The 22,254-nt window shown below is 35.6% G+C and overlaps 5 protein-coding genes across 5 annotated transcripts; 3 read left to right on the top strand and 2 right to left on the bottom strand.

The window, feature by feature from the left end:
- Positions 1-2,600: 2,600 nt before the first annotated feature.
- On the top strand, positions 2,601-8,125 carry LOC126372341 (cytochrome b-c1 complex subunit 2, mitochondrial). Its single transcript, XM_050018043.1, has 10 exons — positions 2,601-2,741; positions 2,929-3,065; positions 3,177-3,351; positions 3,871-4,002; positions 4,579-4,749; positions 5,092-5,186; positions 6,477-6,574; positions 6,896-7,059; positions 7,384-7,605; positions 7,934-8,125. The coding sequence occupies exons 1-10, from the start codon at positions 2,697-2,699 to the stop codon at positions 8,015-8,017; spliced, it is 1,323 nt and encodes a 440-aa protein (XP_049874000.1). The 5' UTR covers positions 2,601-2,696; the 3' UTR covers positions 8,018-8,125.
- A 747-nt stretch (positions 8,126-8,872) lies between these two features.
- LOC126372356 (multifunctional methyltransferase subunit TRM112-like protein) lies at positions 8,873-9,555 on the bottom strand. Its single transcript, XM_050018065.1, has one exon. It carries the CDS (start codon positions 9,263-9,265, stop codon positions 8,888-8,890), a length of 378 nt encoding a protein of 125 aa, XP_049874022.1. The 5' UTR covers positions 9,266-9,555; the 3' UTR covers positions 8,873-8,887.
- A 1,499-nt stretch (positions 9,556-11,054) lies between these two features.
- LOC126372334 (DIS3-like exonuclease 2) lies at positions 11,055-15,050 on the top strand. The gene is made up of 3 exons (XM_050018032.1): positions 11,055-13,776; positions 13,878-14,136; positions 14,226-15,050. Exons 1-3 carry the CDS (start codon positions 11,195-11,197, stop codon positions 14,418-14,420), a joined length of 3,036 nt encoding a protein of 1,011 aa, XP_049873989.1. The 5' UTR covers positions 11,055-11,194; the 3' UTR covers positions 14,421-15,050.
- Positions 15,051-15,578: 528 nt separating this feature from the next.
- LOC126372345 (E3 ubiquitin-protein ligase FANCL) lies at positions 15,579-19,660 on the top strand. Its single transcript, XM_050018052.1, has 5 exons — positions 15,579-16,286; positions 16,790-16,948; positions 17,345-17,532; positions 18,044-18,174; positions 19,624-19,660. Exons 1-4 carry the CDS (start codon positions 15,791-15,793, stop codon positions 18,146-18,148), a joined length of 948 nt encoding a protein of 315 aa, XP_049874009.1. The 5' UTR covers positions 15,579-15,790; the 3' UTR covers positions 18,149-18,174; positions 19,624-19,660.
- A 168-nt stretch (positions 19,661-19,828) lies between these two features.
- On the bottom strand, positions 19,829-22,197 carry LOC126372340 (COP9 signalosome complex subunit 1). Its single transcript, XM_050018042.1, has 4 exons — positions 22,093-22,197; positions 21,874-21,951; positions 20,436-21,779; positions 19,829-20,351 (listed from the first exon to the last, which is right to left on the bottom strand). Exons 2-4 carry the CDS (start codon positions 21,883-21,885, stop codon positions 20,259-20,261), a joined length of 1,449 nt encoding a protein of 482 aa, XP_049873999.1. The 5' UTR covers positions 21,886-21,951; positions 22,093-22,197; the 3' UTR covers positions 19,829-20,258.
- Between the last annotated feature and the right edge of the window lie 57 nt (positions 22,198-22,254).

A 22,254-nucleotide genomic window follows, 5' to 3' on the forward strand; every position in this document is an offset into this window, starting at 1 on the left:
TAATATAAGTAATAGGCTTACACTACACATAAGTACTGTTTTACTTTGTTTAATTATGTTCTAACTAAATGTTATAATGTACATAGCTGTAAGTGATCTATAAATAAATAAATAAATAAAATAAAATAAAATAAAATAAAATAAAATAAAATAAAATAAAAATAAAATAAAATAAGTATCTGTATTCTGTACTTCATGTGCATTCTATCCCGACAGTTTTAAATCACCATGTCCAAACCATATCCTAACCGGCGTAACCTATTTCCAAATATCTATCCCAGGTTGTTTGTAGTTTGTACACTAAAAATAAATATAGTAAATAACTTCCTATATTATGTTGAATATTAAATATCTTTATTTTTGTACTTCATGTGCCGTCCCATGAAACTAGCAGTAGCACAGTATTAATCTGCTTAATCTGTTCTGCTATGCTCTCGAAGAGATATAAATTATACATAACTATAAGCTTGTACTAGTTACTATTATTTTTCTTTTAAATAGTTTTATATTTACCAAATTAGGAGTGCTAATTATGTTAGCTATTAGTTAATTTAGGGAGAGGGCATAGCGACAATAATAATACTTTAAAAAGGTGTGGCTAACCATAATTGATAGTAATAATTGAATGCTAAACTTTCCACTGAGGTGAGCGGAGACAATGGAATTCCACTTTCTATTATGATACATTTGTTTAACTTTCTCAAACATATATGATCACTGATTTAGATGGTTTGATGTACTTGCCTACTTACTTTTGGCATTTGTTTAAAAACTCTGTTGATATTCATTCATTCTTTTGATATGTTTAAACTATTATATATTGCAGCATACTTTTCTCAATTCTTGTCACTACCCAAAAATTATTACTGGGAGATTAGTTAAAAAAGATGTTTGAGATTAAAGATTAATTTATTCAACATAATCGAACCACAAAAAAAAAGAGTTTTCATCTCGAGCTCCTCTGTGCTTCGGAAGGCATGTTAAGCCATTGGTCCCGACTGCATTAGCAGTTGATAATAACCATCAATCTGCACTGGGCCCGCGTGATGGTTTATTGCCCGATCTCCCTATCACTCTGTAGGGAAGGCCCGTGCTCCAGCAGTGGGTATGTTAATGGGCTGATGATGATGATGAATCGAAAATAATTATAAAATTCCACTTCCAATTATAAAAACCAACGTCTCATTTCCACTAGTACATTATTTATTAATATAGCTGAAGACACTGTTCATGAATTACTTTAGTTGGCGTCACAGATTCTACTCTCACACTTATGTTATTTTCGTTAATTCTTTTTATTTATTTCTTTAGTACGTATGATGTAGAGCAGCATAACCTCAACATTTGCATGATGATGAATCCTGTGTGATATTCCTTCTTGATCGTCAGAACTGAAAAGAGATTGTTAATTTGAATAACATTATCTGTATCACATATTTGAAATGTCGTTATCAAGTTAAGTAACTGGCTTTCTAAATAGCCAACATGGTACAGTAGTTTCTTCTATTTACTAAAAAGGGTTAGTTAGTACCTATATGAGCTAATTTTGAAGATGTCACTTATCTTGTAACATTATATTATAATAATACTCATTACATACCTAAATGCTCTCAACTTATTTCGTATTCAACAACAAAATAATCTCAAAGTAATAGTAGTGGATATATAAATAAATTCCTCTTTATGTTACAAGTTTAGATTGTCTCACCATCTCTTGACCGTTTACTTTGTGAGGAATTTATCAGTTTTGGGCTTTTTATTCAATAAAATTAAGTTAATTATTGTGTTTAGATGCGACAGAATTTGGGTTGAAGTTATTGTTATTTGTTTTGGTTTTCCCCAAAGGGTAAGGCAAAGGGAACTATGCCCATACAGCCATGTCTTACGTATTTTTTTTCTTGATGATTAATGTAATGATGAAAGGTGATGATGATGAAACCTAAGCCCCCACCCTCGGAGTAGACTCCTACTCCGAACCCCAAACGAATTAACTCAAAAGTCCGCATAAACTAATTAAAGAAACAAAAAAAAAAAGTCCGAACTAAAGAAACGAATTAAATAAACGAATTAATAAGTAATGAAGCGGCTTGTTGGAACGAAGCGAAAATAGGTAGGTACACTTTGTTTATTAAATATTCAGATATAAAAACACTATCGCCAATGTTTTCCGACTAACTTAATACGACCATTAAACACCATTTCGTATTAATTATTTAGATTATTCAATGAAGAAAGCAGCCGTACCGTTTCCGTTCCCGCCAAAAAGCCATATAATGTGGTCGGTTTCAACAAATAAAGTTGAGGGCACTATTGGGCCTATATTTTGTCCTTGTCTAACATTATGATAATAAAAAATTGCCTAATGTAGCTACACGGTTAACTAATTAAAACGACGCATAGCAATGGAGTTTTGTGTCTATGATACTGACCCCTGATTGGCTGATAGAATAGGTGGCCGCCATCTTGGCTTCCAATTATTTGGATGTACATTACACGGATGGGCAATCCGTGTACGGACTGATAATTCGCAGCCAATATTTCCCGACCATGGATTGTACACGCACGTATTCCGTGTACATTGTTATGTACACGGATTATCAGGTCGTACATTACGTGGATGTACATTAACCGGACTCGATCTTGTTCGTGCGAAGTGCGAATTGGTGTTTGTGAAGAAAATAATTTTAGGGCAAAAAATGGCATCGAAAGCCCTGTCAAACCCTTTGTTTCAATATGTTGCAGTAAGTTTTACTTACCTTTATAATTTCTCAGTGTCTAACTACTATGTGCCCACTAGATCCATATGATCTTGTCTTATAGCTGTCAAACCCTGTTATGTAAAACCTAGTTTTCCTTTTAAAAAATCTTACTGCTATTAAATTTATGAAAAGCTCTGTAACTATTTCATCTTGAGACAATGCTTTTCAGAAAAGGGGATACGCGGGGGCTCTGGCTCTGCCAGCCGCCACAGAGGCTAAGATTCAAAGCTGCGTGACTGCCACTAACACCCTAGTAGCATCGTTGGAGAACGGCTCACCGGTTACCAGGATTACTGTTGCCTTCAAGTAAGTTACTCAGTACATAGTTAATGAGATACTGTCTACATGCTTTTGTATTTACAATATTACATGACCACTTTTCCTTGGTATGTCTAAACAACCAACTAATCTTTTCAGGGCCGGAAGCCGTTACGAACCACCCACTGAGACAGGCATCGCACACCTGCTCCGCAGTGCGGCTGGCCTTACCACAGGCAATGCTAGCAGCTTCATCATTGCCCGCAAACTTGCACAGGCTGGTGCCAGTGTTACTGCTTCAGGAGACCGAGAATTCCTCTACTACACCCTTGAGGTGAGTTTTATAGTACATAGTAATATAAAGAGTATATATACTTAAGCTTATGTCCTTCATTTTAATATGAATATAAGGGACATTACCTTGAATGAAAAATACAAATTACTTAGTCTGCGTTTTATCAAGATTGTATCTCTGTAACATATTTAATACATATGTCATTTTAGAAACTGATCTCTATATGGTAAAAAAAAGCCTATGACAATAAAATTAGACTAAAGAGTAAATATTTTTGTGGATAGATAAATTAATTAATGAATGTGGAATGATTGAGTGTGGAGGAAGCAAGGGAAGTGTGTCAGGATCGAAGCAAATTGGAATCCCATAGTCTATGCTTACCCTGGTGGGAAAAGGGTGTGAGTTTATGTATAGATATATTCTATTTTGTTTTTAAAATGTTGTGTACACCTTTAATTGGCTTTAATATGACAGACTAATTCTTAATTCTTCTATTGTGATATGTGTTAGCTACTGATGTCACCTTTTTGTAAATAAATAAATAAACATTATTTACAGACCACCCAAGCGAACCTGAACGGAGCCATTGAGTGCCTGCACAACTTGGTTTCATGCCAAGAGTTCAGACCCTGGGAAATTAGCGACATCACACCTCGCTTGAAATATGACATTGTATCCCTGTCTCCTCAGGTAATAAAAAAATACAAATACTTCCCAGTAGTAATAATGCCCAAAAAAGCCCAGTCCAACACTAATTATAAAAATAACTCCAACACTATTCTCAAATCAATTCAAATTTATATTCTCAAATGTATATATGTAAATATTCAGTTTATATAAAAATAGTTACCAGGGAAACTAACATAGTTGGCAAGTGATCTTTTCTACTAAACATTTATAGTTACAATGTTAATAAAATATATAACAGTCAAATTAAAACCTTCACTAAAATACATCAAAACACACAAATATATAAAAAAAACCCATATCAAACATCAAAAAGCCCTCCGGAAAGCGAGCCCCGCCTGAACGTACCCATTATGCTTGCAGATAATAAAATAATAATGAATTACATGACTTAAATAAATAAAATATTATTAACATTTATTAAATTTATCTTGTTGTCTGATAAATGAAGAAATTGAATTGAACAACAAAAACTATTTGACATCTGTGTATTGTGTATCTATGTCTTGTGAATTTTAATATCTTTGTTGTACCATTTTTGATAATTAATAAATCATTTTAATTTTGTGTCATGGCCAGATCCGCGCCATAGACCTGTTGCACAAGGCGGCCTACCGCACCGGGCTCGGAAACTCGCTGTTCATGTCGCCGCGACGCATCGGCTCCTTCTCGTCCGAGTCCCTACAGCACTTTGCCCAGACCACCGTCATTCCCAGCCGTTGCGCCGTCGTTGTTGTTGGTGACTCGCAGGTAAGAGTTCCATGATCTGAAGAACCGTTCCACACTAACACTCCAAGATGAAATCTTCTATGAATCCTCACTTTGACAAGTTTTCCTTATTCCATTCTGCATAACAAACCTGCCGGGTCAGCATGACAACCGCGTCGCGCGTGGGCGCATTATATTGAGCGTTTCGACCAATAGCCGTTTGACGTCCATCTACGGATAGCATTCGTATCGTTTATTGGTTCCAGCGCTCGATACAATTCGCGCCGCGCGCGGCGCGGTTGTCATGCAAACCCGGCTGTAACTTTAATGTGTAGGTATGTGTGTTTTATGTGTAAAATGACCCATATAATTTACGGATTTTAGGAGAAGGGCCTGCTGATTGCCCAAGCACTGCAGCTGCCCTGCGCCAACACTGAAGCCTACTGCAAGCCCACCAAATACTTCGGTGGTGAAATGAGGTAATTTTAACTATCTGCTTCATTATGTATTTAGTTATAACAAAAACATACGTCAATAACCGTAACATGTAAGTATATAATATATCGCCACCAAAGAACTCAAAACAGCAAGAATTTACAACATCCGCGATTGCTACACTTTTTTGTTGTTATATCAATTGACAAAGCACCGTTAGCCTGCTGAATCTAATAACAATTCCACCAGAATATTCGATCACTCGAGGTATTTATTTATTATACAGGGTTTTAATGACACCATATCGAAAACATTGAGGGATAAAATAGACCATTCTTTGAAGAGCTGATATCAAGTGGAGTTTCCCGTCGAAAAAGTATGTAACTGAAAATAATAAAAAAAACACATTTTTACGACGGAAAATTCCACTTTATATTTACTCACAATCATGAGCTGAATCATCTCCCTCAATATTCGGTACGGTATCACTAACACCCTGTATAACATCTACTATATCACCTGGTATATCACACACAATACACCATATTTTTTTTATTTCAGTAAATCTTAATTCTAGTTACACAAAGATACAAAATATATAAAAAAGCGGCCAAGTGCGAGTCGGACTGGCCCATGAAGGGTTCCGTAACAGCAAGTAACATAATATAAAAGTAAATTACGGTTTACGATTTATGATGTATTAAAAAAAAAACTACTTACTAGATCTGGTTCAAACCAATTTTTGTTGGTAGTTTGCATGCTAATCTACATCATATATTTTTTTTTAGTTTTATCCTCTTCTTACTTATTTTAGAAGTTACAGGGGAAGGGGGGGGGGGGGGGGAACACATTTTACCACTTTGGAAGTGTCTCTCGCGCAAACTATTCAGTTTAGAAAAAAATGATATTAGAAACCTCAATACCATTTTGGAAGATCTATCCATAGATACCCCACACACATATGGGTTTGATGAAAAAAATTGTTCTATGTATCCCCATACATGGGGTCCCCACCCCCAAAATTTGTTTTTTTTTCTATCATTGCATAAAAATCTTAATGCGGTTCACAGAATACACATATTTATCAAGTTTCAACAGTATCAGCTATTATAGTTTCGGAGAAAAGTGGCTGTGACATACGGACGGACAGACATGACGAATCCATAAGGGTTCCGTTTTTTGCCATTAGGCTACGGAACCCTAAAAATTTGCTGCTTAAATATAGTTTGTGACACCTAAACTAGTGAAGTGACTCTAATCTGTATTTTAGCAATAAAGAGTTTGGAGTCGAGGAAATAACAATATATTTATTCTAAAGACGCGCAATGTTTCAGGAAGGAGATGGGCGGTGACCTGGCGCACGTGGCTTTGGCCCTGCCAGGTCTCGAAGCCAACAATCCCGGCGCCCTCGCTCTCGCTGTAGCAGCTAAGGGTACACATTTTTTTTAATTATTTTTTTCAATTTAATTTTAATGCTAAGGTTTGAAATCTGAAAAAACTTTTATTCAATTTAAAAAAAAACGCAGATGGATTACTCTGATACTGTGAGGTGAGACTAATTGAAATGATTCTTTTTTATTACTTGTTAAGAGTTTATTCTCTAGCTGTTCCAATATTCATTTTATCAGATTTGTGCCCCTCGTTTTGAAGGTTTGCCTCAGAACTCTTCAACTACAAACACCACATTCATTATGCTTGAGTTCTGAATTATAGGAAATTTTACTAATATAATAATAATAATGTATTATTCCAGCTCTCGGCAGCGGTCCCTCTACCAAGTGGGGAGCAGACCACTCCTTGCTGTCACAGGCTATCGGTAACATCGGCCCCTTCGCCGCGGCTGGCTTCAACGTCTCTTACTCTGATGGTGGTCTTTTCGGTGTCGTCCTCTCCGCGCCCAAGGACGAAGTTTGCAATGTTAGTTATGTTGATATGCTTTGGTTAAATTAATGTGTCTAGATTGGAACCGTGGAAATTACTTACAAACCATGCACTCTAAAGTAGTAATGTATGTAATTGATCCATCCATTGCACTTTTGTAAACTATACACTACAAAAAAACAGAATACACAACTCAAATTAAATATCCTTTATTGCACACAAACATTTTATAATACATTTAGCAACAGTACAAATGGGCGGCCTTATTGCTCTGAAGCAATTTCTTCCAGGCAACCACTGCCAGGAATCAGCCACTAACATTATTAAAAAACTTGATTCATTTTGTAACATTTCCTTCAGGCCGTGAAAGCCGTGGCGAAGTTGCTGAAGAATTGCCCTCTGGATAGCAACAGCATCGCCGCTGGCAAGAACCAGCTGAAGCTCCAGGTGCTTACTGAGGCAGAGAACGGGACTGCCTTGGCCGAGTCACTCGCAGCCCAAGGACTCTACACTGGCAGCGTCAAGTCCCCAACGGCTTTGGCTCATGCCATCTCCAGCATTAGCGACAGTGATGTTGTTGGGGTAAGCTACTTGTTATTGTAGTATGGTATTGGCTTTTACTCTATTTAGGACACAATTTTTCGTAAAATATTATTGGCTACGTTAGACGTCGCCGTGTGACCTTGTTTGCACGTGATTTGTCTTGTTTGGTATGATCAGCTAAATTATATGTAACCCTAGAGAAACAGGGAAGCTCTGGACAAAAGAGTCCTTATCTAAGAGATCATCTTTCTCGTTTCTCTTTTTGAGTATGCTGGCAAATATTGGAGGAATCCTACATTTATGCTGGACTACTGTAGAGTAAGATGGTGGTAATGATGATGGTAGTAACGTAACATTTCTGTTGCAGGCTCTACAGAAGATTTCGGCCTGCAAGCTGTCAATGGGTTCAGTAGGAAACCTGGCATTTGTTCCTTGGGTAGATGAACTGTAAATGTATTGTTTTAGAAACACATAGTAAATAAAATCATCAGTTATATAATGTAAATTGATCCATAATTTATTGATCTATAAAACAAATAAACATTTTTTTGTTAACCGATTCGAAAATGTTTTATTCGACACATGAATCAGGCCCATCCAGTGTACCACATGCAACACATGTAATGGTACTGCCAAGTGAATGTACCATATTTTATGCAGCTCAACTTGAGCTCAACAGTGTAACAACAACAGTGTGTGTGTCAGTGTAGTGTTTTATACAATAAAAAAACAAGAGTTACACTGGGGACTCATTGAATTTTTATACTTGTGTTGTGTCCAAGGTTCTAAACAAAACGAAGTACACATTTCTTAGGTAACATTTATTACAAGATATAAGAAGAAACGACGGCCTTTACACAGCAGTAGGGTCTTTGAAGTAGACTAGATTTGGTATAGATTTTGAACTTTTGAAAAACAGTCAATATTTATGTCAATGGCTAAAGTCTTACTGGCATAGAATAAGTCATAATAAATGTGTTACTGGTTTATTTTTATTAGATTAGCATTTACCTTTGAACTATTGAAGGTAGAACAATTTTTTTAAATCACAACTATAATTTTGCCATGAGTATACCAATATTATGCAAAGTGCAGCATCGAAAAGTGTACTTCAACAATAGTTAAGTATGCTGTGAATGATTCTCAACTTCTTCCTTCTTCTATTGTGAGGTGGAGTACCAACCTCGTCATTCTCAACTAAATGTCAGTTAATCCATAAGTCAGCACCGAACTTTCTACTATACCTACACAAATTATATTACATAATATTATCTAATGTACATAAAATAATGAAATAAAAGGCAGGTTCTTTATAACTATTTTATTGTACTTCAGCTTCTGTCAATAACATATTTGGAATACCCTTAGTTATAGGAAACTGTCGACCTGACTCTGGACATGTGAGGTAGCCTTCCTCTACTTCCACCTCCAGCAAGACTTTGTGAGCTTTCTTTAGAAAGTCTTCATTTTCCTCGTACTTAGGTTCAATCGTCTTTGGTAGTCCCTCACTATGACCGATACTGTCTGCAGCCGCCCATACTACTTCCCAATCCAATTTCGGTATGATGCGTGTAATAAATTCTGGATTGAAGTCGACGTCTGTTACTTTTACATTGGAGGCATTGATTGTGAGCGGATATCCAGTCATAACGCCTTTTAAACATTTAGAGGTAAGCATATTGTGTGTTATGAGTTTCATCTTTATAGGTTATGTCTGTGTAGCCTTCCAGTAGTCCTAAGACTATTTTCCGTTAAGTAGCTGAAATCTCACAATTTGTACGTCTTATTTTACTTCATAAATCTTAAACCCCTATTATTTACACAACATAAAAATATTATTTTCACAATATTTTTGTATTTTGCTGCGCGCGCCTGATGTGACATTAATATTTTTTAAATTTCTTTCCATGAGACAAGCATAAGCTTTCTAACCCATACGGCCATATCTAATATTATTTAAGTTAATTGTTGTTTCAAGGTACTTTTTGTAGACCCACTGACATATAATCAAGGCGCTTGATAAATTACCTTTAAGGGCCTTTTACTTTTACGTAAAAAAATCCCGCAGCTCTATCATTTCGAGGCTTAGTCTTTAATCCCAATCGAAATTTGTCACAATTTACATATTCATTTATTTTAATATGTAACTATATTTATTAATAAAACTATTGATCTCTTTTATTTACGAAAAAATATTGTTCAATAGATTTCATTTCTTTTTATTTATGTGAAAGGAAACTAATTATTATTTGAACTGGTAACCCGACCCAACTAGAAGCTGGAAATAAATAGGCACAGACAGACCAATATAAACTAATAAGAAAATACTTCGTATCAGATTGTATAAGACTAAGACGATAGACTTCCATTGATATTTATTTGGTATATAGGGGTAAAGTTGAATTTGGCATTTAATAGCTTTTGGTTAAACTTTAAGCAAAGGCAATAAGTTAATTCTGCCAATTTGACCCGGTTAGTTCTCTTTATAAGGAAAGATAACTCTTCTTAGCTGTAAAATGTTTTGTTTTACGTATTATAATAAATATTTCATTTTTGAATTTTATAAATGCTTTTCCTTGTATCGCTGACAGTTGCACAATTGAACTTACAATCCGTCGTGTGTCCTTTAATGAGTCTCTAGGCTCGAAAACACAATGAAGCTGTGAGGCGGGGGAGAAAGGTTCGACTTGACGCACTTATTAAAAGTAAGGAAAATATCGCGAAAACTTCACTAAACACGAAACAACGTGTGCGGTTGATGTCACTGAGCTGTCATTGTCCTAAGGCGAATTTAAACAACAACAACAAAATGGCGGATTGGTGAGGTGGGGTGAGGTTGGGTGACCGAGGGGCGCGGTTGACATAGTAGGGATGGCGATTCATTCCAAAAAAGATCGATTTTTAAATCGATTCGAATCGTGACCTGATGAATCGATCCACAAAAAAATCGAGATCTAAAATATCGATTTCCAAAAAATCGATCTTTTTTCCAATTTTCTATTAAGTACAATATAAACAGTCACTTAGTCAAAAAACGAACAAACAACAATTTGTTGTCAACAAACAAATTAATCGAATGATATGATGACGCAATCACAGAACAGATAAAAAAAGTCACTCAGTCATTATAAACGTAACTTTTTTCTATTGAAGAGAAGTGAGGCGAAGGAAACTAAACACACAGCCATCTCGTAAGTTTTTGAGTAATTAACCGGCAGCACTCTTGTAATACGGGCACCTACAACTAATTGTATGGTTAATACAAAAACAAAAAAAATCGAATGTCGATTTTAAAGGGTGATGTATCGATCCAATGAATCGATCCAGTACTACATATCGATTTAAAAAATCGATTTTCTTGGCTCGAAAAATCGATTGTTCGATTAATCGATCTCAGATCGCCATCTCTATGACATAGCCCCCGTCGTCGCCTATTAACTTTTTTCTATGAGAGTGCATCAACCGTGTAAATAGATACGAATTACGTACGTACTCTTATTAGTCTGTGGTAAATAGGTTATTTTTCTGTCAATACAATTTACGTGTCTTTAATTTTATTTGCCATCAAAATTTACAGTTTGACGAATGTTCATATTCGAAATACATACGGCCGTTGGTTATAAATATAATGTCAAATATACGAGATAGTGTGTCCGAAAGAAATGTTGACATATGTAGGCCATCAACTTCACAACCCGCATCCCAGCCTTTTCGCTCGAAAAGTTCACTCAATAACAAGGTAAAGGAAAAAGAACATAAAGTTGCTTCCCCGTCCAAGAAATCTGCAAAACATACATCGATGTCCAGACAAAAACAGGATGAGGCAAAAATTGCTAGCAGGACTTTCACAAACTCATCGATAAACGATCTACCGTCACAGTGCCAAAATTTGAATATAAATAGTGAAAGTGACGATGTGGATCAAGGAGATACACCGGTTGTTCCTAAAAAAAAGAATATGAAGAAAAAAGAACGGTTAAAACAGTTGAAATTGCAAATGCCTCCAGCAAATACAGTGCCACCAACGCCACCACCAACTGCACAGAGCATGGAACACGCAAATTATGTAGTACAAAACCAGATGACTTCTGTTCAAGAATTCTTTATGAATCAAATTGGTCCATTGTATGCAAGTACAAGTTCAAGATATCTTGAAAACTTAACACACCATCCTCAATATCAGTACATGCAACACAGTATTCAGGCTAGGGAGGTCCTTCAAGCTAGGCAGCATTTGGCTAGTGTCCCCAACTCTCCATTTTTACATATGGTTCAAAGGCCAAATTCAGCAAATGTACCAAATTCTTCATTTCTTCACTCTGAACCAAATACCCCACGATATCTACAAAATGCTATGCAACACCCATTACTGTGCAAATCATTTTCAGTAGAAAGCCATGCTCGTTTTGACCAAAGACAACATCCTACAAATATTGCAAGGAACTCTTTTGGTGATGAAGTAAAAGGTCCAGTTAATCAAGAAAATGGTAACAAAGCAACTAAGAAGAAGAAAAGAACCCATGCAAAGAATGACCAAGCTGATGACAAGAAGTTTGATTGTTATTTATCTCCTGAAGAGGTAGAAGAAGGGTTAAAGAATAATACTCTTATTGAGGGTATTGTAAGAATAAATCCTAAACAGTTCCAACACTCATATGTGTCAAGCACAGACCGCAGTGAGCAAGATGTATTGATTGATGGAATTAAACACAGAAATAGAGCTTTAGAAGGAGATGTTGTTGTAGTACAAATACTCTGCGAAAGTAATAGCGAAGATAATGTTGACAAGCAAAAGAAGGGAAAAGTTGTGTACATCAAAGAAAAAGTTCATACTAGAACATGTATTGGTACTTTAAAGTTGATGCCTGATAAAAATAGACAAAAGGCTTTGTTTGTGCCTCGTGATCACAGAGTCCCCAGACTTAATATACCATTCACTAGCTGGCCAGATAACTTCTATCATGATGCAAAGAGTTATGAAAACACATTATTTTTGGCAAAAATACTAGATTGGACTGACACCAGATTTGCATTGGGCAAAATAGTATGTAATATAGGACAGTCTGGAAACATGATTACTGAGACTAAGGCTATTCTAGTACAAACAGACTTGGATATAACACCATATGGACCAGAGTACAGAGACTTATATCCTCGCCTAGATTATGTTATACCAGAAGAGGAAATAACTCTGCGGGAGGACTGCCGAAAACTCTGTATTTTTAGCATTGACCCATCTAATTGTAGAGACATTGATGACGCAGTTTCCTGCAGGGAGCTTGAAAATGGAAATTATGAAATTGGAGTGCATATCTCTGATGTTGCCCACTTTTTAACTGAAAATACTGCCTTAGATGAAAAAGTTGCAGAAAAAGCCACCACAATTTACATGGTTGATAAAGCATATCATATGCTTCCAGATGAACTGTGCATGTTGTGTTCCCTATTTCCTGGAGTTGACAAACTTGCCTTCTCCGTGTTCTGGGAAATAACTCCAGAAGGCAAAGTATTATCAAACAGATTTTCTAAGACTGTAATCCATTCTTGCTGCCAATTGGCATATGACCATGCACAAGCTATACTTGAAGACAGGAAAGATGCTGAAACAATTTTTCCTGAAACCTACAATGGATATGAATATAAAGATATTTACAAGACAATAAAAATATTGGGTAAAATTGCAGCTATCTTTCGACAGAATAGGTTTGACGGCGGTGCACTTCGTATTGATCAGCCCAAAGTATCATTTCACTTGAACCCTACGGATATGCTACCAGAATCATATTGGATTTATGAGAGCAAAGAAAGTCACCAACTTATTGAGGAATTTATGTTACTTGCAAATATGACAGTAGCAGGTAGAATTCATGAAGATCATCCCAAACTGGCATTTTTACGCTGTCACCCACCTCCTAGTGCTTACATGTTAAAACAGTTGGCAAAATCTCTAAAACCTATGGGTATTGATTTGGATGTATCATCAGCAGGTGACCTGCATAAGTCCTTATTACCCTTTGTAGGTCCTGAATGCACTGACAAAGGAAAAGCTATGGTTTTAAACATGCTATGTGCAAAACCCATGACAAGAGCCAAGTATTTTTGTTCTGATGGATGTGATGATGAGGACTTTCATCATTATGCTCTCAATGTTCCTTTATACACTCATTTTACAAGTCCTATCAGACGTTATGCTGACATAATGGTACACAGGTAAGTTTTGTTATCATAGTCATCAATCATAATACTTTGAAGTGTTATTGGTGTCTTTTAGAAATGTGCTGTGTTGTATAACTAATTATTCTATATTGCAGATTGTTGGCAGCTAGTTTGAAGTACAGAGAAAATCCTAACTGGGAAGTAGATAAAGTACGCATGATCGCAGCACAATGCAATAAACAGAAGTACAATGCTAAGAAAGCTGGTGAACTATCCACAGAATTGTATACATTGAAGTACATTGAGTTACATTCCCCACTTGTGACAGATGCTGTTGTAGTAGAAGTCAGAGAAAAGTACATTGATGTCATTATAGTTGCCATGGGATTGAACAGAAGAATCTTCTTCAATAATGTAAGTGTTCTTTCATTACTCTATGTACCTATTACTAATAATTTAAAAGTTAGGAAAGCTGGATTAATGTTTTCTTAATTTTATTGTAGGACTTCCCTGGTGACTACAAATGCATCAAAAATGATAAAGGTGTGAAGCTGTCTAAAATGGAGCTAACATGGCGTGCGACAGATAACTTGCCTGAAGTTGCCCAGATCATCGAAGTGTTCTCCATACTACAAGTCGAGATGCACAAAGGCGATGATATGGTAAAGGTGGAAACCAAACTTGTACGGCCCCAATAGTTTTAATTTATTTATAGTAATATATTTAGAAATAGTGACACACTATCAAATATGCACTGAACTTTATTTTTCCACATGATCTATAATGTAGGTACATTCATTTTATGAATTATTTAAAATTGTGATAGTAAAAATGGTAAATATTTTGTAAATCTGTACAAAAATGCGATTTTAATTTTAATCGACATATATTGAAGACTCATAAGTCTTGTCAATACAAATAGGTGACTATGCTGAGTGCATGCTGCCGGTCAATTATATTTCAACATGCTTAAGTTTCAAAACTTTTGTCTGAACATGATTAATTTTAAATAAATTAAATTAATTTAATGGTTTGATTATATAATTGACCTATTTATTAATATTTTATTGTCTAGAATGACGTAACTTGCCGAAGATGCATTTTTAATATTTTATCATGGAATATTCTTCATTTTTTAAATATAATGGTGTATATTGAGTTGCATTCAATAATGTGAATATATTGTTTTTATTTAATGTAATGTTAATGTGGCTGACATCTTTGTGACTTAGTACAAGTAGCTGTTTAATTTAGTTTAAGGTCAAACGCTCAATCAGCATGTTAACGATCGCCAATGGCGGTAAATATAATAATAATGATTAAAAGCACTTCATTGTTTTTTTTTATTTATTTCTATTGCTCCTGCGGGCTCGGCACGACTGCTGCCCTTTCATAGCATCAAAATTTAGCTTCGATCGCCATCGACTCGCAAAGAAGAATAGCATCATCCATAGTTTTTCAGAGAATGGGCTCAAAGAAACGAGCAAGAGAAAGGTTGCCAGACTGTGTCTGTCTTAGGATTCTCTCATTAAAAAATCCAAAATTATTACATTTTATACAATTTTGTCCAAAACTATTTTCGGAAGTAAATGTGAAACATACCTGCTAAAGAATGTTAAAATATAAAATGACACGCCTTCATACATAATACTGTAGATAAAAAACATTCCTGTGATACGCTTATCGGACAAATCTCCCGGAGCCGGCGAATCGAGATGGAAATGAAACAAATGGGCAGATTAAATGGACTGGTTACTTGCTGGATAACTTGGATAAGACTTTTTTTACATTTGCTTCACATGAGGCTGTATGGGTCAAAGCTCTTCGCCTGTCCACTGCAAAAAACCTACAAATGACATAAAAAAAGACCTTTCACAATAATTTAAAATTTCACGTTTTTTCAAAATACCTACCTACTGTTTCTTTTTGTTCTTTTGTGTTTGGATTATTTCGATAAATCTTATAATTGTTTAATCTTGTAATTAATTTCCTTAGAGTTAAGAGTATCTTCTGGCGGACTGTAGTTTCTGTGCTATTATTATTCTGTATAAAACACAAATATAATAAAATGGATTTAAAAACAACGATAGAAGATTTAATTCATAGCAATAAATATACTACTTTTCCTTCTCTGTCAGAGTTCTTGCAAACTGTATTCAAATCTGGTAACCAAACTAAGGACTTGTTAACTTCAGATCTAATTGACAAAGAATTTTTGGAAGAAATAAGAAGTTTTGTTTCTAATAAATGTGCCCTTCTGTATTTTGGCAAAACATTGAGAGATTTTAAGTGTCTTATTAGTGATGAAGATTGTTTGAGAGAACATGAGATATGTTTCCAGTATAAGGGGCCTAAAATGTTGTCCATAACTGCAGTAAGTTTCCTATATTCACCTTTACAAGATGTGAATTATAGTACTCTAGATGATATAGTACAAACTTTTCAAAAGCATTTGAGTAGTCTAGGTGGTTACTTTCATCAATTAGAATGTATTGATAGATACTGTACTGTGATGGAACCAGCAAATCCAACATTCAAGGAAGATTACCGGAAGATTTTATTAGGTAACTTTTCATAAAACCTTGATTTTTTTCAGTGTTGCCAAGATAAAATAAGGCTTGTTATTCTTATGTATTTTGCTTTTGAATATACTCCATGTAACATTATTATTTGTATATTGTTTCCATATCTCGAGACTATGAAGTCTCCTAAAGTGTTTTAAAGGTTCATAATCCCTGAACCTCTGGTTAATCATGATTGATTAGACTACCTTAAGCATAAGTAGGATTTTTTCTAAAGGTGGCAAATAATTTTTAGGGCGGTCTATGATTATCATCTTTGCACTAAAATACCCATGTACGAAGTAAAATTACTGTTCTATGTTCCTAGCTAGAGCAATGATTCCAAAAAGCAAAGTTATTTTGTGAAAGTAAATAAGAGGTCAAATAATAAAGTATTACATAATCAAAAGTAGTACTATACAGAATAGTCACCCTTAACTTGTCATGTATAAATAAAAATAAATAAATGTAAGAGAAATAGGTAAAATGTATTTTTTAAATTTCAGATGAGAGAACCTGGCTGCATATAGAAGTTACTCCTCAAGGTCTGGCTACCAACATCCACCTGATAGGGCAGTCAGAACACTGGCAGAACAAGCTTCAAGAAGGACTTTTGAAATGGGACCATGACATAGACATTGTTACCAATGTAATGAACATATTTGGTGTGTTATTTTATTATGAAATACTTTCTTTTCTTTTTTACGTGACTTATTGTAGAATTTGCTGCAAATGTCATTAACTACTTGGTTGCACAAATGGGGTAAAAATACTTACGGGTTATTATCATTTTCAGATAATTCTCATTAATGAATCAACTGGTATTGTTCAAAGTCTGTGGCCCTTTGTTGTTCTCTCTGCCAGATCAGTTTAAAACTTGCAACAAGGACTTACAACTACCAGTACCATCATCACGCTCCTGCCCTAACCCTTCTCTAAGTGCAGTCGGCACAACATGTATACCTTTTCCATCCATCTCTGTCAGTCGTCATCTTAGTACTCACACCTTTACTTCACATTATCCAATATGAAAAAAACATAAATATTTTTTCACTTTACAGAAATAGAGGAATTTCCTGTATTAGCCAACACATCTGTTCAAGCAATAGGATTTGCTGAAAAGACAATAGAGAAGTCAGTTTGCAGCATATGCCTGTGTGATGAACTGCCTGGTGTTCCTGGAGTGCCATTACCACTCTGCCAGAACCCTGTTTGTGGGATTTATTTCCATAGGAATTGTTTGTATGAGGTGAATATATTATTACTAAAGAATTAAAAAATATGCTGCCCCAATTTTTTTATTATAATAAGTATTCAACTTTCGATTTTAATTCGCCAATACTAAGTGTACAGCCTCCATGGTCTATTGGGTAGAGCGTTGGACTCACGATCTAGAGGTCTGGGTTCGATTCCCAATGGGGACATTGTCGAAATCACTTTGTGAGACTGTCCTTCGTTTGGTAAGGACATGGCAGGATTGAGACACCTGATTTTCCGAAAAAAAAAATATCCGTGCTTCGGAAGGCACGCTAAGCTGTTGGTCCCGGGCTACTAGCCCAAACACCTCCACCAACCCATGATGGAGTATGCTCCATACCCCCTTCGGTTGATTGAGGGAAGGCCTGTGCCCAGCAATGGGACGTGTATAGGCTGTCTATGTTAATACTAAGTGTATGTGTGTCCAAGTGTGTGTACTGTTAGTTGTATTTATTATGTAAATGTGTAGATTTGTATTACTTTTTCTAATTTGTCTTTCTTAGTGGCTGGTAGCGAGTTCAGGCGGCCGGCCTCCTGCGTTCGGAGTGGCGACTGGTAGCTGCCCTCAATGCCTGCAACCCATCACATGTAATGAGACGAATAGTTGATTTTGTTTTAATTCCCTTTATGCAAGGTGTGCGTCAAGCTAGCGGCCTCAAAAAAAAAATGGGCACGAAAAAATAATTTGACCCTACCAAAAAATAGTACTCTTATTGAAAAAAATAGTACCTGTTGTAAAAAAAATAGTACCATCACGGTTCTGGATTTATAGCCATGTTTTATTGCACTTGCTAGCTTGACGGTGAGTGAAATTTGGCGAGAGTTAACGACAAGGTCTTTCGCTTTGATTTAAACGCCAAAAAATAGTACCGAAATAGTACTCACCCCCTGCAAAATACCGAAAGTAGTACTTCAACGGTTCCAAAGTTATAAAGGCAGTTCTTTGATCCCGCTAGCTTGACGTTTTGAAAATACCTATTATCTGGGGAACGCTTGCATACTTCAGTATGTAACTAATGTCAATAAACTCGTATGAAATAGTACTCCCTACCATCATAATTTTGATCCGATTCTCTTTGTAGAAATGTTAAAAAATCATCATAACCTATGCCATACATTTGTTGTTGATACAGTCATGTAGACAATTACATAACCTCACAATTTATTCGTAAGTATTGCCATTTTGGAGGTCTACTCTACCATTTCTTTGCACTTCAGAGTGCTGCTATTACAAAAAATTCCTATTGCATACACCCATATGCACTAATTTTAATAGAAAATGGCTGCATGGGTCTAGTTCTTATCGAAAACAATCTATGATTTTAATACATGATAATACATTTTTAATCTGCTGTTTTATTTTATAATTTATACCTTCATGTTGAATTTGTTACGGATCGAAGTGTTTGTTAATAAACAATTTGCAGTATTTGTAGAATAACTCAAAGAGTTTCAACAATGATATTACTTTCATCTGACAACCCTGGCACTTCACCAATTTTTACCCAAAAATGGGGAAAAATACTAAAATCTGACAACATTCTTGACCATGTGTAATGATTTTGTTCGCGACTGTACTTGTCTTGATAAATGTATGACAGGTTATAATGACTTTTTGACATATTTCTACAAAGAGAATCAGGTCCAAATTATGATGGTAGGGAGTACTATTTCATACGAGTTTATTGACATTAGTTACAAACTGAAGTATGCAAGCATTCCCCAGATAATAGGTATTTTCAAAACGTCAAGCTAGCGGGATCAAAGAACTGCCTTTATAACTTTGGAACCGTTGAAGTACTACTTTCGGTATTTTGCAGGGGGTGAGTACTATTTCGGTACTATTTTTTGGCGTTTAAATCAAAGCGAAAGACCTTGTCGTTAACTCTCGCCAAATTTCGCTCACCGTCAAGCTAGCAAGTGCAATAAAACATGGCTATAAATCCAGAACCGTGATGGTACTAATTTTTTTACAACAGGTACTATTTTTTTCAATAAGAGTACTATTTTTTGGTATGGTCAAATTATTTTTTCGTGCCCATTTTTTTTTTGAGGCCGCTAGCTTGACGCACACTTATGCAAGTTCAATAAAGAAAATAAATTATATGGTCAAAAAGAAATGTATTTTTTATATCTTTATTTAATAGATGTACAAATTCAGAAGTAATGGACTTCTCGTTTTCTTAACTAGGTATAATCATAAACGCCTAAACGAGTATTTCGTATTTTTGTGGTGCAATTTGCAAATAATTTGATAAGCAATATAAAATAAAAAAAAATAAAACTCATTATGCCTTTACTTTTTAATGTTATTAAAAATTACGTAGACATAATATTTTTATGGTTACATAGAATTATTCAGTATAAACAATGTTGAGAAATAATGCTTGCACCAGCTGTTCAAGTTTTTGTGATTGCTGATAAAACATTTTCCTTAAAACAATATCAGCACATTGTGTGGCAAATTGCTGAAATCACGCGGATCTATTCCTCAATAAACGAAAAAACAAAAGCGGATATTATTCAGTACACAAAAAGAGTTCTTTTAAAATTAAGATCATTTTTTACATGACAAAGTAAATAACATGAATTGGATTTAAGGGACTAACAAAAATATTAGTAATTGTTCGATAGTAGGGTTTGAATGTATTTTGGTAAGTGGTACTTATATTTAAATTGTCATGTAAAAGTGAGTTGACTATCTTATGAGTAGATTCATCACAAGGGCACAGTATCGAAAGTGCGCGGCGTGAGGCTAGTGCTGGAACCTGGTGCTTCTCCACTTTGAGGACCTGTCTCGCGACCCACATTCTGTAATATGAAATTATGTTTTAGAAACTTTGGCTACTCAAGAGTAATTGAAATTATTATATTGACAGAATGTAGTTGGCTCACCTTTACATGAATCTGATTCTTGAGCATGGCAGCACGCAAAATTAACATAGATGTCCGTCGCTGGTATTCCTTTCCCATAGCCAGACTTCTTTCAAAAGTGGTGCTTCTCTGATCCACATCTTTAGCATACAAAATTTTGTTGTGTGAATCGATACGAGCTTGAATCTGGCCATCCAGAATTAACTGCATTAGCTCATCTTCAAGAGCATTCACAGTGCGATTGAACGCTGCAGCCATGAGGCGCATGTCAGCTGAGAGGTAGGGGCTGAAATATTGGATCAGTGCTCTGTTGCGAATTTGCATGTACAGTGAATTTAAATGCGGTGCTAAATACATATCTAACAACAAGTTGTCCTTCATCTCATCCAGTAACCTTAAGCAGGAAGCGTACTTCGATTCATAGAATTTAAAAATTATGTCACGTAACTGTGGCTCTAGTTCTAGAAATAATTTAAAAGAACTGCTAACTATGACTTGCTTCTGGAGTTCAGAGCGGTCAAAGGTGGCGAGTGCACACAAACCTCCATACACTGCAACATTGTTACTGCTTAGCAGTTCTGGATAGTCACAGTGATCAATGCTGGCTGCTAAAAAGTGTTTGGCAGCAGATTTATATTTCTTTGTTGCTAGCTCTGCAAGTCCAGCAGCACATTTTAAACGAGTCAAAATAGATTGATTTGAGTCCTTCCCTGGAACTTCATTGAAGTCAGGTGTGCCCTCAGCTTTAGAAACATAGTTCAGTACATGTGCCCAATTTTGCAAGTACACTGACACTTTAACTACATTGAGGCACATCATGATAATGTGTTTGCCACTAGTGCAGTAATCTCTTGCCCTGGAATAACATTTCAGGGCGCTGGTAAGATCTCCACAGTCTAGGTAATGGTCGCCTAGATCATCATGTCCTCTTCTGATGCTTTCTTTTATTGAATTTGTTTTATAGTTTTTCAAGTCTGTGTCCAACTTCTCCAGCTTTATGGCAGCCTTTTTCGTTTTTGATTCTACCCACATAGTGTCAAGCACTGGGATATCTTGTGAACCAACAGCAGCAACATCAGGTAGACCGGAACTTGCTATTGCTTCTGCCAGTTTCTTGTGAAGTGTTTGGTAAAGACTCACATTGTAAGTTTTCATAACGTAGGAAATTGCGCTTTTGAGAGCTTCCAATCTCAGTGAAGGACAATGATCTGCCACAAACATCAATCTGTACAACTTGGCAAAACCTGTATAAGACGCGGCATATGTTTCCAGATCTAGTGTAGGATTTTCGACAACGTAACATTCGGTTTCGTTGTTCTCATTGTCCTCTAGTGGAACATCCACTTGCATAGGTTCCGCGGTGTTCTGAAAACCAATTTGAACGTGATTATAGACTTCGTAAGTAGAAAATAAAATGTTAAACGTTTACTGTAATGAATCAATAATAATAAGGACTTACCATTTCGAACATTTTGTATGCTATTGTTGACTTATAAAAGAAAATACGCGTATTCCACTGTCAACGCAGGAAACCAACCTAAAACACAACCGATTATAATCAGTTTAATTCTTATTATTACATCAGAAGCCAATAGCATTCTGAATTCCGATTAAAAGATTCGAATATACGTAAGTAGAACGAAAATGATTACAAAAGCAATAACAATTATCAAAATACCTTTATCATTACGATTCTTCTTGGCAGCGGCATTTTTCTTTTGACATGGAGGAATATGCAATATTGCCATACAAAAAATACATTTGTCACTAAAAATGTTACCACTTGCAAATATTTACCATCGACCGAATGAACTTTTATGGCAATGACGCTGCAGATAGA

The sequence above is a fragment of the Pectinophora gossypiella genome, chromosome 14 (genome assembly GCF_024362695.1).
Source record: "Pectinophora gossypiella chromosome 14, ilPecGoss1.1, whole genome shotgun sequence".
NCBI classification, from domain to species: domain Eukaryota; kingdom Metazoa; phylum Arthropoda; class Insecta; order Lepidoptera; family Gelechiidae; genus Pectinophora; species Pectinophora gossypiella.